The sequence below is a fragment of the Salvelinus alpinus genome, chromosome 35 (genome assembly GCF_045679555.1).
Source record: "Salvelinus alpinus chromosome 35, SLU_Salpinus.1, whole genome shotgun sequence".
In the NCBI taxonomy this organism is placed as follows: domain Eukaryota; kingdom Metazoa; phylum Chordata; class Actinopteri; order Salmoniformes; family Salmonidae; genus Salvelinus; species Salvelinus alpinus.
This window is the reverse complement of record NC_092120.1, coordinates 21,982,602-21,996,196: the sequence shown is the minus strand read 5'-3', so window position 1 is coordinate 21,996,196 and position 13,595 is coordinate 21,982,602. Positions and strand designations below refer to the sequence as shown.

The 13,595-nt window shown below is 46.3% G+C and overlaps 1 protein-coding gene across 10 annotated transcripts in view; it reads right to left on the bottom strand.

Annotated features, from left to right (window-relative positions):
* Window positions 1-13,595, bottom strand: part of LOC139564616 (protein DOP1A-like) — a 39,319-nt gene that overhangs the window by 2,718 nt on the left and 23,006 nt on the right. For 7 of the 10 annotated variants that reach the window (XM_071384296.1, XM_071384295.1, XM_071384297.1 and 4 more), the window contains 18 exons: window positions 11,559-12,462; window positions 9,878-9,989; window positions 8,620-8,802; window positions 7,949-8,074; window positions 7,682-7,816; window positions 6,788-6,843; window positions 6,318-6,422; window positions 5,372-5,438; window positions 4,855-4,999; window positions 4,388-4,467; window positions 3,780-3,889; window positions 3,480-3,629; window positions 3,307-3,368; window positions 2,995-3,147; window positions 2,690-2,826; window positions 2,243-2,298; window positions 1,685-1,849; window positions 1,208-1,337 (listed from right to left, as the gene is read on the bottom strand). In XM_071384296.1, coding sequence (XP_071240397.1) covers window positions 1,208-1,337; window positions 1,685-1,849; window positions 2,243-2,298; window positions 2,690-2,826; window positions 2,995-3,147; window positions 3,307-3,368; window positions 3,480-3,629; window positions 3,780-3,889; window positions 4,388-4,467; window positions 4,855-4,999; window positions 5,372-5,438; window positions 6,318-6,422; window positions 6,788-6,843; window positions 7,682-7,816; window positions 7,949-8,074; window positions 8,620-8,802; window positions 9,878-9,989; window positions 11,559-12,462 — 2,876 coding nt within the window. Of the gene's footprint in view, window positions 1-1,207; window positions 1,338-1,684; window positions 1,850-2,242; window positions 2,299-2,689; window positions 2,827-2,994; window positions 3,148-3,306; window positions 3,369-3,460; window positions 3,630-3,779; window positions 3,890-4,387; window positions 4,468-4,854; window positions 5,000-5,371; window positions 5,439-6,317; window positions 6,423-6,787; window positions 6,844-7,681; window positions 7,817-7,948; window positions 8,075-8,619; window positions 8,803-9,877; window positions 9,990-11,558; window positions 12,463-13,595 lie in introns of those variants that run through there. The other 3 variants (XR_011672790.1, XR_011672791.1, XR_011672792.1) reach the window with 3 other exon arrangements.

The window sequence follows — 13,595 nt, the reverse complement described above, 5'->3', positions numbered from 1 at the left end:
TCACGGTTGGGATGGTGTTCTCGGCCTACAATCTTCCCCATTTTTCCTCCAAACATAACATTGGTCATTGTGGCCAAACAGTTCTATTGTTGTTTCATCAGACCATCAGACATTTCTCCAAAAAGTCGCAGCAAAGTACGCTCATCTCTAGGAGACAGAACGCGTCTCCATCCGGAGTGGTATGCCGGCTGCGTGGTCCCATGGTGTTTATACTTGCGTACTATTGCTTGTACAGATGAACGTGGTACCTTCAGGTGTTTGGAAATTGCTTCCAAGGATGAACCAGACTTGTGGAGGTCTACAATTTTTTTTCCTGAGGTCTAGGCTGACTTCTTTTGATTTTCCCATGATGTCAAGCAAAGAGGCACTGAGTTTGAAGGTAGGCCTTGAAATACATCCACAGGTACACCTCCAATTGACTCAGATGATGTCAATTAGACTATCAGAAGCTTCTAAAGCCATCATTTTCTGGAATTTTCCAAGCTGTTTAAAGGCCCAGTCAATTTTAGTGTATGTAAACTTCTGACCCACTGGAATTGTGATACAGTGAATTATAAGTGAAATAATCTGTCAGTAAACAATTGTTGGAAAAATTACTTGTCATGCACAAAGTAGATGTCCTAACCGACTTGCCAAAACTATAGTTTGTTAACAAGAAATTTGTGGAGTGGTTGAAAAACGACCTAAGTGTATGTAAACTTCTGACTTCAACTGTATGTGCTTTGTTGGTGTGCCATTATCTGACTGGATTGTCTGCCAGAATTTTTATTTTTTTCCAAATTAGGTACAAAACATGCTGGAACACAGCTGACATTTACATTTCTCAAGTTTCATTTTTGTTGTCACGTGGGGAAAGCGCGCTATCGCTCTGATTGGCTCAAGGGTTTAAAGCTAGCCCTGAAGCTCATCCAAGATTCTACATGTTGAATCTTGAAAGACTGCCATCACTCTTGACCACCCGGCAGGTGGCCCATGGAACACACCGCGGGGACTGCGGCTGATGTTGGCCCACTGACGGCCTCCGGAAAAGATTTTCAGCCTGCTGTGTCCAGGCTGCTACACTACTGGCCTTAGGGGTACACTAAGTTGTCCCAAATGTCGGTAATAGCTAAAGTTACCATGGTCATTGCGATTGGTCACTTTTGCTAATGTGTGTCTATGTCCAGCCTTGCGTTATGTTGCTCTGAAGGTGGACCAGAGCAGTTACCTTGGCTCGTTTCCTCAGCAGCTTGGCTAGTCGGACAACGTAGGGCTTGAACTCTCTCTGGTGGGTCCCCTGTCGTCTCACCTCCAGGCCCGAGTCATCAGATGCCTCGGGGATAAAGGCCCAGCGGTACCTGGGAAAGAACGCAACCAATGCTCAAATATTACACACACATAAACCTTTTCACACCTCTGAGCAAAACACACACAATTTATGACGGAAAGGACAAAGTGACAGGAAAATATATGAGCCATCACTGAATGATTTCGTTCTGTACGATAGTGTGAAAAGGCTTGAGGACCTCTTTAGGTAAAAGTGACGCAACATACTTTCATGTGTTATGAAACACAATCTGCGCTTAAACCTTTTATACCTTCCAAACAATCTAAAGGAACGAGTGCAGTGTGCACTACAGTCTTCAGATAAATGTACTGTATGTGAGTGTATGAATCCAGGCAGGAGTAGTGGGTTAGTACACACATCTGGAACTGGGGCAGGCTCTCTGAGGGCAGGGCCAGGGCCAGGTCCAGCAGTTTGCAGGCAGACAGGTAGAGGTTGAGCCAGCGCTGGCTGTTATAGGAGGTGGAGAAACCGTTCCCTCCAGAGTAGGTGGTCTCCAGGCCAGCCACCGATGGACCCGACGTCCTACAGGTCAAACCCAGATGGAAACATGACCCAACGCATACACACAGCATAGACTCAGATGGAACGGACCAGTTTCCTAGACACAGATTAAACCTAGCCCTGGACTCAGATGCACTTTCAACCGAGAATCTCCATTGAACATGCTTTTAAATTCAGGTCTACTCTTAATCTGTGTCCAGGAAACCAGCCCTACAAAGTCACCCAGGTTGAAGATACACATTGGCAGCGGAAGTATTCCCCACCGTACAATCTAAAGTGCGTTGAGCACCTGAAACTCAATCAATCCAATCCATCATCATCAGGTCACATAATATCTACGGCAGGAAAAACACACATTCTCTCATTGCCATGTATTAATCCATGTCCACTCCCATTTGGTGGATTGACAGTTACCTTGACATGTCCTCGTCTGCAGTAAGCTCCTGCTCCATGAGTAAAAAGACCTGAACCTGAGAAGGAGGAAATACATAGGTAAGTAAATAGGAGAAGAGCCACACACTGTTAGGGTTATATATAACAATCTATTATCTTGGTCGATCTATAGTACAGTAGTTTGAGACAAAAGGGGATGATAGCCACAACTCAGTAATCGAAAAAGTATTGTGAGAACAACAGCGGGGCTTACTTATCCAATCAAGACACCCATTACTTTACTTAAAAAGCCGACGTTGATTCTAGGAAATTCTATCGAAATATTTATAAACAGCAGGACAAACAAACGCAGAGGTGTTTTGGGGCTTGGCGTAGGCCTTCATCGGCAGTTGTCGCTTGTCTCTGACTAAGTGCGTCCGTTTTTTTTTGTTGCGGCGTGTGTTTGTAGCGTGCTCTAGCGTCTCTCACCAGTTCGGTGATCATGGTGGGCCACAGTGAGGTGAGGTGTTGAGGAGACATGCGCAGCAGTAGAACTCTGAAGAACAAGAACACCTGGGCATGGAGGATGGGCACCTGGGGCAGACGCAGACTCTCCACCAGCCGCTCTGACGGGGGAAACACACACACTCGTATAAGTCAATACGCCATCCGCTGTGTGTGTGTAAATATTTGAAAACAGAAGGATGTGTGCGTTTGTGTCTTAGTAGTGTGTGTGTGTTTGTAAGCTGTGTGTTTGTGTGCGTGCCTGTCTGCATGTGCGTGTGTGTGTTTACCCTGTATGTCAGGCAGGTATTTCTGGTACTGGTCCACCTCGCTGCTGTAGATGGTGAAGGCCAGGCGTTTGAGCAGCATGGCTCTCTGCTCCAGCTCTGCGTCTCGGTTAGAGAACAGATTCAGAGAGCTGCTCTGAGCCACCGCCACACGAGCTGCAGACACACACACGCCTTAACTACTATGCTATAACAGTTAGAATATAAAATCTACCCATATATTTACCTGGAAAACCTCACAGATAACTGATACACAGAAATTATATACACACAGAAATGCTCAATTAGAAGAATCAGGCTACTAATTAAACGTACTCATAAGATCTCTAAACGTGGTCTTGTCGTGAGTCATAAGATGATCAACGATGGCTCTCCAACTGGAAAATGCAGGAGAGGATGTCAGATAGAATCCTATCATGTGAAGCACATATAACAAGAATACACAACCCCCGTCCCCTCCCCCACGCACTCGACAATTCTCAACTCACTGGCTGACACAGGAGGAATCCATCTGGAAAAAGGTGTGGTCCATGAAGAGGTCGAAGGCTTCTTTCTTCCAGGCCCGCCGGGTGTACTGGTACCCACTCAGGCTGCTCAGCAGCTGGATACACGCCCGGTAGCTGGGGGCGTTGTGGGCACTGCCAAGGAAGAGGGCACAGAGACACAGTGCACATTAGAGATGTGACTAGACCAGGAAATACTGGGCCCTAGTTATACTGCTTGGGAGTGTTTCCTAGGCAGATCCCATGGGCATGTGGAGTGGAGTGTATTGGCTGGTCCATCCCTACCTGTGGTTGCGGAGGTAGGGCACGACATAGTGCATAATGTTCACCAGTAGGGGGATCACCCTCTCCTTCTCATCACTGTAGAACACCATGTCTAGGAGATGGGCCAGCACCTGACAACACACAATCCCTACTCTCAATACTCGGCACTGTTCAGATAGGATACATGGCAACAGCGTACTAGACTAAAAAGTACTATAAAACCGTGCACGTTGCGGTTTGCTTTAAAGATACATCCTTGCACTACAGCAGACATAAACCGACCAATAAACACACACTGCAATGAGTAAACAGGTCACATGAGAGTGACATAAGCCTAAACAAGGTCTGGTTATAACACTAAAGCAAGAGAGGCACAGTTAGTGCCTCCGGTTATATTTGGCTTCACCAGCGACAGTGTCCAAGGAAGGATTTATTGCTTTGCTAATAGTGATTGAGGTTGGGCCTGGGGGAGGGAGAGCTGATCGTAAATCAGCTGAGTGCAAGTAGACCGTGTGTGGGTCCTAACAGCAGAAAGCAAGGCTGTTGTTAGCCGTGAGTGGAGAGGACGCACGGATGGACGGACACACCCCGACAGACAAGACGGCCAGACAGAGTGCTTGGTGTTTTACCTCCGCTAGCAGTGTGAGGGCGTGAACGCTGTACACTGATGGAGTGAAGCTGGATGCCTCCATCACTGTGAGCATTAGATCTGAAACACACACACACCGTTAGTGACACATCATACGCAGCACAGACACACATGCAGACGCACGCTGTACGTGAGCACGATCAAATATCCACACTAACATAACCTACCAGTTTGAATGCATTCCCAATACATTGGGTCATTCTAAGTGGTATGATAGTGTGGATATTGAAACACAGCCATACATTCAGTCACACAAGAAACACCTCTAAAATCGGCACATTCCCAATTAAGGTTGTGTTCATTAGGGACCAAACGGAAGAAAAAGGACTGAAACAGGGAGGGACTACCCTGGACTTGTCCAATAAGAATTTGGTGCCCCAATGAACACGAAGCTGACATATTGTACACAACTAGCACAGACAGCCAGGGTCCTCTCATCGCTCCTACCCTCTACGTCTTGCTCCAGGCTGGTCCCGTCCACCGTGATCTGTGGCGACGCCTTGACCTCCAGGTTCCTCCTCAGCCAGGTGGTCTGTTCCAGAGAGGAGCCTGCGATGGTTCCGATGGCCTCCACCACCTTGTGGGTCACATCCTGCACACACACACGGACACAGACAGTGAATAATCATACCGGCTTCATTACAATACCCATACTACCATACAACTTAAATAAAACGCATGCCCAATACATTGCTTCAATCTGATTGGTATGCTGGGGTAAATAATGGAACGAAACTCTTGAATTGAATTTATTTGGATAAAAACATGTTCAGCAATATGTACATTGTATTCCCGGAAGATAACACATACAAGTATTATTCAAAACACTTGATTCCAAAGTGGTCCTCGATGGGGCTTACCTCGATGAATATTATCTTATATTTTCTAGGAGATAAGAATTGTGAATTATGTCATCTTTAAGATAAAATAATAGTGAATCCTTTTGCATGGGACTGAGGCTTACCTGCAGCTCCCGCTGGTCCTTCTTGCTCTCCAGGTTCGGGTTCTTGAGGATGAACTCATTCAGAACTCTGGGGAAGAGACAGATAGATAGGTTAGTCTGGTGGCTGCGTATTATACAGGGTAGATAAGGGGACGGGAGTGATGTTGGAAGTGAGAGAGGGCAGAGTCTCAGAGAGTGTTGCAAAGCGCAGTTATAGTAAGGAATCCCAGAGCTCTCCCCTTTTGTGGTTGTAACTTCCAAACAACAGGCTCACAACGTCACGTTGGATATTCGAGTATTCAGCACAGTGTCAAAGCTAGCTTGCAAGATTCTCCCTCCTCCTCCTCCGACGATTAGCTAATTATAAACTGGGTGGTTCGAGCCCTGAATGCTGATTGGCTGACAGCTGTGGTATATCAAGTGCTCTAATTACTTTAGTAAGCAGATTATAATTGTAATAAGGCACCTGGGGATTTGTGGTATATGGCCAATATACCACGGCTAAGGGGTGTGTCCAGGCACTCCGCGTTGCATGGTGCGTAAGAACACCCCTTAGCTGTGGTATATTGGCCATATACCACACCTCCTCGGGCCTTATTGCTTAAATGTATCCTTGTGTCTTCTTTCCCTTATTGAAATGGACTGGTCTTCGGTAGCTTGATCGCTAGGGGTAGTGCCTGGTATAATTTGTATTTATTTTATTTAACTAGGCAAGTCAGTTAAGAACAAATTTTTATTTACAATGACTGCCTACCCCGGCCAAACCCAGACGACACTGGGCAAATTGTGTGGCGCCCTATGGGACTCCCAATCACGGCCGGATGTGATACAGCCTGGATTCGAACCAAGGACAGTAGTGACGCCTCTTGCACTGAGATGCAGTGCCTTAGATCGCTGCGCCACCCGGGAGCTGGTGTGTGTGTGTGTGTGTGTGTGTGTGTGTGTGTGTGTGTGTGTGCGGTCTAACCCCAGTATGAGGAACTGTCCAGGAGCAGGCAGCCCCAGCTGTACCGAGTCCTTCAGCAGGGCCAGCAGAGATGGCCAACTGTCCACCAGACTGGACACAGGGATCCTACATAGACAGACAAGCAGGATACAGTCACAAACAATGTTCTAATGATGGGTCAAGTACTAATTTAAGTCAGATACCTTAATAAACAGTTTAGTAACGCTACAGAACTCAATGAATTGGACTACCAAAGTAACGAAATTCAGGGGTTTTATCCGAAATGAAATCAATTTGATTCTACACTTGACGTACAAAAACGTCAAACTGAACATGACATCACATGGAACTAAACTACAAAAGAGGGAAAACTCAAACTGATCGACTGTCTGAGGATTCACATGGATTTTTTCATCGCCAACATCTCATATATTTGCTACCTCTGCTCAACGCGCTCGACAGACAGGTGGAGGAGGGCTGTTGGGTCTCACCTCTGAACGTAGGCATAGAAGAACTGCAGCATGCACACCTCCAGAGACAGATGCTTCTACGGTGAGAAAGAGGGAAGACGAGTGAGAGAGAGGGTTGAGGAAGAGGTGACACTGAACTGAATTACATTTCATTAGAACACAAAGAGGTCGTGGCAGGGAAGCTGCCAGTTTACTTTGATATACTGTGACAATAAGATGGTATCTGTCCAATCAAATCAAAATGTATTGGTCACATACACATGGTTAGCAGATGTTAATGCGAGTGCAGCGAAATGCTCGTGCTTCTAGTTCCGACAGTGCAGTGATATCTAACAAGTCATCTAACAATTCCCCAACTACCTAATACGCACAAATCTAAAGGGGTGAATGAGAATATGTACATATAAGTATATGGATGAGCAATAGCCGAGCGGCATAGGCAAGATGCAGTAGATGGTATAAAATACAGTATATATATGTGATATGAGTAATGTAACATATGTCAACATTATTAAAGTTGCATTATTTAGAGTGGCATTGTTTAAAGTGACTAGTGATCCATTTATGAAAGTGTCCACTGATTGGGTCTCAATGTAGGCAGCAGCCTCTCTGAGTTAGTGATTGCTGTTTAGCAGTCTGACGGCCTTGAGATATAAGCTGCTTTTAAATCTCTCGGTCCCAGCTTAATAGTAACATGCAATAGTAACAGAGGACCTGCATTAGGGTGAATTAGGACTAACGCAAGCAGGAGGCTAGGAGTCGTGCAGCTTTGTATATAGTCATAAACTCTAACAAGGTTAGCGTAGCACAGTGTGTTCTAAGGGTATGTATTGGGAAACGAATAAGCTTTGTTTCAATGGTAAAACAGAGCATGCCAGTTTAGATTCCAGGCTATTGGGAGAACGCAGCACCAACCTTCTCTTTGGCGATGGCCGGCGGCTGCTTCAGGACCTCTTTGACCGTCTGCATCACGGTCTCGGTCCGCATGGCGCTGACCGACCGTACCAGCTCCACCAGCAACAGCTGCTCCTCACTGGCAGTGGGGATCACCTACACACACACGTGCGCGAACATGGACACAGACAGGGTAAGAGACCTCTGCGCCCTGCCATTAACCACACTAATAACACAAAATGTATGTTTTTAGTAAAGGTTTCTGCCATGTCGATTTCTGGAGCTCACCTTGTAAGCGGCAGAGGTCTTGACCTGCTTCCTCTCGTTCCACACGTAGGCGATAGCTGCCATGAAGTGGGCTCCGTGGTTCATGGAGATGGGGCCTAGCAGCTCCAGGATCTGCTGACGCAAGTTCTGAGGAGAAAAAGGAAAGATTGAGCACTCTACGCAGTGTCAGAAATAAGACCAGGCTGACGGGCAGTGGACGGTCCATCCTCCTTCAACAATGGTCCTGGGGAAACCCACATGTTGTGCAGGCTTTTGTTCCAGTCCAGTGCTAATGATTCCTTAGTCGAATCCTCAAATCAGGAGTACTGGGCTGAAACAAAAGCCTGCACACCCTGTAGGGTGCCCAGGAGCAGGATAGTTACGAGCTAGTAGCATAAGCATTATGCTGCATCCACTATAACACCTGCTAAACTGGGTACACTACCAAAAAAACTTAGATTTGATTATATTGAAGAACACTGATCTAGGTATCACCTACAGGCCCTCTTTTCACAGTATCGTGTCGACCCAGACTGAACTGCGCTGGCTATTATCACATTGTCCATTTCAGCACAGTTCCAGCAACTATGGATGGATGAGTAACCAGAGCAGCTCAGTACAGCTTGGTTTGGCTGGCCTGAGTACGATTCAGTACTGTGAAAAGGCTTAGGGTCAGGGTGTAGATGCAGTACCTTGGTGGATCCCAGGTTGATGTTGGAAGTGGATGCAGCGGAGGCGGCGGCTGGCCGGTCAGAGCTGTCGGCCTGGTACAGGACGCTCCACAGCAGGGTGACGGAGGACATGATGGTGTGGAGGATGGACAGGATCCCCGAGCGAGCCTCCGCCAGGTGCTTCTGGTCCACACTCACCTGCAGCTGAGAGGAGAGATAGGGACGTGGAGATACAGTCGCTAGTGAAAGTCTGCACACCCCTTGCAGTCTTCACGTTTACATGTCTTAAAATTACATCTGAAAAGGTGTATGTTGGTTTTTCCCCCTACCAACACACACAACCTACTTCACATTTTCAAAGTTAAAGAAACATGATAGAAACATTAACAAATTAATAAAAAATGTAAAAGGAAGATGTATTGATTGTGTATGTCCTCACACCCCAGAGTTAACATTTGGTGGAAACACCATTGGCAGCCATTTTGTTTTGTAATTGCTCAAACTCAGTAAATGTGGACGGGAGACATTGATGGACAGCAATATTCAAACCTTGTCTCTACATTTCCAAGCAGATTTCCAAGTCCGGACTGAGACTGGACTATTCAGGAACACTCACCACCTCTTCGAAAGCCATTCTGGTGTGTCTTCGGTATTAAAGCTTGTGTAATTGTCACACTGACAAATAAAACTCTATCCCAGAGTTCAGTTTTCAGAAAACTACATTGGGTTTCCCTCTAATTTTTTACCTGGGCTTTGCTTCTTTCATATTTATTTTGATCATGACAAACTCCCAAGTTCCTGCCGGTGACAAGCATACCCATAACTTGATGCTGCTACCACAATAGCCATGATAATAGCAATCACGGTTTGAATATTGCTGTCCATCAATGACTCCCAACCAAATATACTGAGCTTGGGCAATTTTGACAATAACAATGACCATATGTTGCCCTAAGTGCAAAGTTGGTCAAATCTTATTCAGAATGACCAAAGGTGCTTCCACCAAGACTTTCACTAGGCACTGTCAGCACACGCAAATCCTGTGACAGACAGAGTAAAACACATACTCATATACAAATACACAAAGGATAGCAGGCGGTGATGTAAAAGAACAAACACACGTAGCTCTCTGAGAAGATGTAGGGAGGAATGAGTCATCAGAGTGCGTGCAATGAAGGAGGTCTATCGACGTGTAAATAAGTGACATTAGCATTAAATCAATGCAAATATGACATGTCTGTCTACTTGGCAGTGCAGCGTGGCTGACTAGCGCCCTCACCTGGTGATACTGGGAGGATGGGTCCAGTAGACAGTAGTGGATGATGGCTGTCACTCCTTCCAGTACTGTTAGAATCAAATCTGGCGGGATGCACAGGGCCATCCACTGAGGTCTGGAAGAGGGATAGTGGGGAAAGTATAAATGAATAGTCACCCATTTGGTATAAAAAACTATTTTGCCATAAACAATTCATGTTGTCATAGAATATACAGTAACAATGTAGAATCTACAAAGGCATTAGTCAAAGGTGGGTAATTTGAGGCAACTGCTGGTCAAGAGAGCCATCTTGTGGCAGCATCACTCATCTAATTTCTTACAAACATTCCCTCTGCTACAAAGCAGCTGTAAATCTATTGCCATGGATATGTACTTAAATTAACCAATTCATCCTCAAACAAATATTTCACTTCACTAGCTAGGTTCATCCAATTGGCGACAGATTTTCAGGCGAACACTCAAAAATCTGCATAAAAGAATATGCGTATTTTACCACCAGTGGCGTTTCCACCAAACTGACTTGCTGTGGATAAAAAAGCAGGAATGATGAAGTAGAGCACATAAAAAGGTACATTTTTTTCTTCTTAAAGGGATGGTTTGAGATTTTGCAAATGAAGCCGGTTATCTACTTCCCCAGAGCCAGATGAACTCGAGGATACCATTTTTATGTCGCCGTTTGCAGTTTGAAGGAAGTTGCTAACTAGCGCTAGCGCAATGACTGGAAGTCTATGGGAACAGCAAGCATGCCAGATGTTCCTGTAGACCTCAAGTCATTGCGCTAACGCTAGTTAGCATTGGCTCACAAAACTACCTCTAACTTCCTTCATACTGGATGCAGAGACAGACGTAAAAATGGTATACACGACTTTATCTGATTTCGGGGAAATAGATAAAGGGCTTCATTGCCACTATCCCTTTAAATGTATATTGCAGATGCCTATATGATGACATTATTATGGCGATCATTTATATTTGTCAAATGGCAGCCAAGCATCGATTATCATGTCACCAGAATAAGACCAGTGATATTTATTGTAAAGGCTCACCAAGCTCCTCACCGTGTACTTTCACAACCGTTTGAAGTTCATCATAACTGATTTCATCTGTAGCCTAATAAACGGCATGCTTTCTCCGAGTCGTAGTGGGAGGACCACACAAAATATCATTGCGTGACTCCAAGTTTACTTTGGTTATTATATCAAATATTTGCGCATATAAATCCACATTTTACTGACACAAAAAGGTCCCACCATGTCGAATCAACAAACTGTCCCCCGACATTTATGAAATTGTGCCAACATTTCCTGTTTCCATTAGCCCGGTCGTGACTTCAGGTAATTCATGAAATGGTTGGATGGAAACCTGGTTACTGACAATCTGCTTGCAATTGCCTTCACACCAGATCCTGGAACAACAATTTTTGTTGGACAGGTATTTATCAGACACTTTTATCCAGAGTGACTTACAATCAGTGCATTCAACTGAAGTAGGTAGACCTAAAACACACACAAATCCTTCAATACAGCCACTATCCCATCGTCCTGTGGACGACAAAGGTAACAGTGGTGTGGTTTTATAATGGCTAACCAGTAGTGATGGATGGATGGTTGGATATGGATGTCTCAGCACCATTTAAAATGCCAAGCTCATATCGGCCTATAATAAACTATCCTATAGCAGTTACCTGGTGTCTGTGATGGCGGTTTCATAGCGGTACTGCTGAATGAGGTTATCCAGGTTCCTACAGAGCTGCAGTGTGACCGAGGCCACCACCCTGCGCAGTACCTTGCCCATGTAGGGCAGCGTGGCCGTGATCAGGCCGATCCACTGCGGGTGCATCTTACACGCGTGGTGCTGGTGCAGCGCCCGGATCACCGCACACAGGAACATGCCCTGCGCCGTGATAGGCTGCCCGTGAAGGTACTGCAGCGACGTCATTGGCTGCTGTGGGTTCATGTGCTCCACCTCGACGCCCAGCAGTTCGAAGCCCGACCCTGCCCCGCTACCCGTCCCTAACGTTACCACCCCTAATGTTACACCACCCGGGACGACCACGGGCCCCCCGTCGCCGCCCTCCTCGGCGGGCACTAGGACCCTGTGTTCCAGCACCACCAGGCTCTGGAGAAGCCTCAGCAGCTGGGACTGAACGGCGCTGCAGCCGTCCATCTGATCTTCTGAGAGGTTGATGACGCTGTCCTCTGAGAGACCCTCCTCCTGGGAGGCCACGTTGACGCCGGCCGCCCGCTGCTCGTGCCACTTCTGGGCCGAGAAGATGGAGGAGAGCAGGCAGTGGAGCACCACCTTCTGGACCTTACACTTGGACAGCACGTCGCTGATGAAGCTGGCGAAGCCTTTGGCCGAGCCGCCGGTCACCTTGGACAGCTCGCTGAAGAGGAGGGTGAGGACCTCCAAGCTGGTCAGCTGCATGGCCCGGTTGCCCGCCAGGTCGGTGGCGGCCGTGCCCACGTGGGCAGAGTAGTAGGAGCGCAGGAAGTAGAGGCAGAGGGAGATGATGATCTCTAGGAACATGGCGCTGCGGAACGAGTGGGAGTGGCTGTCCTGGGAGATGGGGCAGTAGAAGTCCTTACCTGGGAGGAGAAGGAGATTGAACATCACATTATTTTACATTCTAATAATAAGAAAACTTTAGATTGTATGGTTTTTAGGGTCTCTGTATACATTTTACATTGACATTTTAGTCATTTAGTAGTTCTTATCCAGCGCAACTTAGAATCAGCGTAATGTGTTATACCTCCGGCATACATTTGACCCGTTTAGTTCATACAGTGGGGAGAACAAGTATTTGATACACTGCCGATTTTGCAGGTTTTCCTACTTACAAAGCATGTAGAGGTCTGTAATTTTTATCATAGGTACACTTCAACTATGAGAGACGGAATCTAAAACAAAAATTCAGAAAATCACATTGTATGATTTTTAAGTAATTAATTTGCATTTTATTGCATGACATAAGTATTTGATACATCAGAAAAGCAGAACTTAATATTTGGTACAGAAACCTTTGTTTGCAATTACAGAGATCATACGTTTCCTGTAGTTCTTGACTAGGTTTGCACACACTGCAGCAGGGATTTTGGCCCACTCCTCCCTACAGATCTTCTCCAGATCCTTCAGGTTTCGGGGCTGTCGCTGGGCAATACGGACGTTCAGCTCCCTCCAAAGATTTTCTATTGGGTTCAGGTCTGGAGACTGGCTAGGCCACTCCAGGACCTTGAGATGCTTCTTACGGAGCCACTCCTTAGTTGCCATGGCTGTGTGCTTCGTGTCGTTGTCATGCTGGAAGACCCAGCCACGACCCATCTTCAATGCTCTTACTGAGGGAAGGAGGTTGTTGGCCAAGATCTCGCGATACATGGCCCCATCCATCCTCCCCTCAATACGGTGCAGTCGTCCTGTCCCCTTTGCAGAAAAGCATCCCCAAAGAATGATGTTTCCACCTTCATGCTTCACGGTTGGGATGGTGTTCTTGGGGTTGTACTCATACTTCTTCTTCCTCCAAACACGGCGAGTGGAGTTAGACCAAAAAGCTCTATTTTTGTCTCATCAGACCACATGACCTTCTCCCATTCCTCCTCTGGATCATCCAGATGGTCATTGGCAAACTTCAGACAGGCCTGGACATGCACTGGCTTAAGCAGGGGGACCTTGCGTGCGCTGCAGGATTTTAATCCATGACGGCGTAGTGTGTTACTAATGGTTT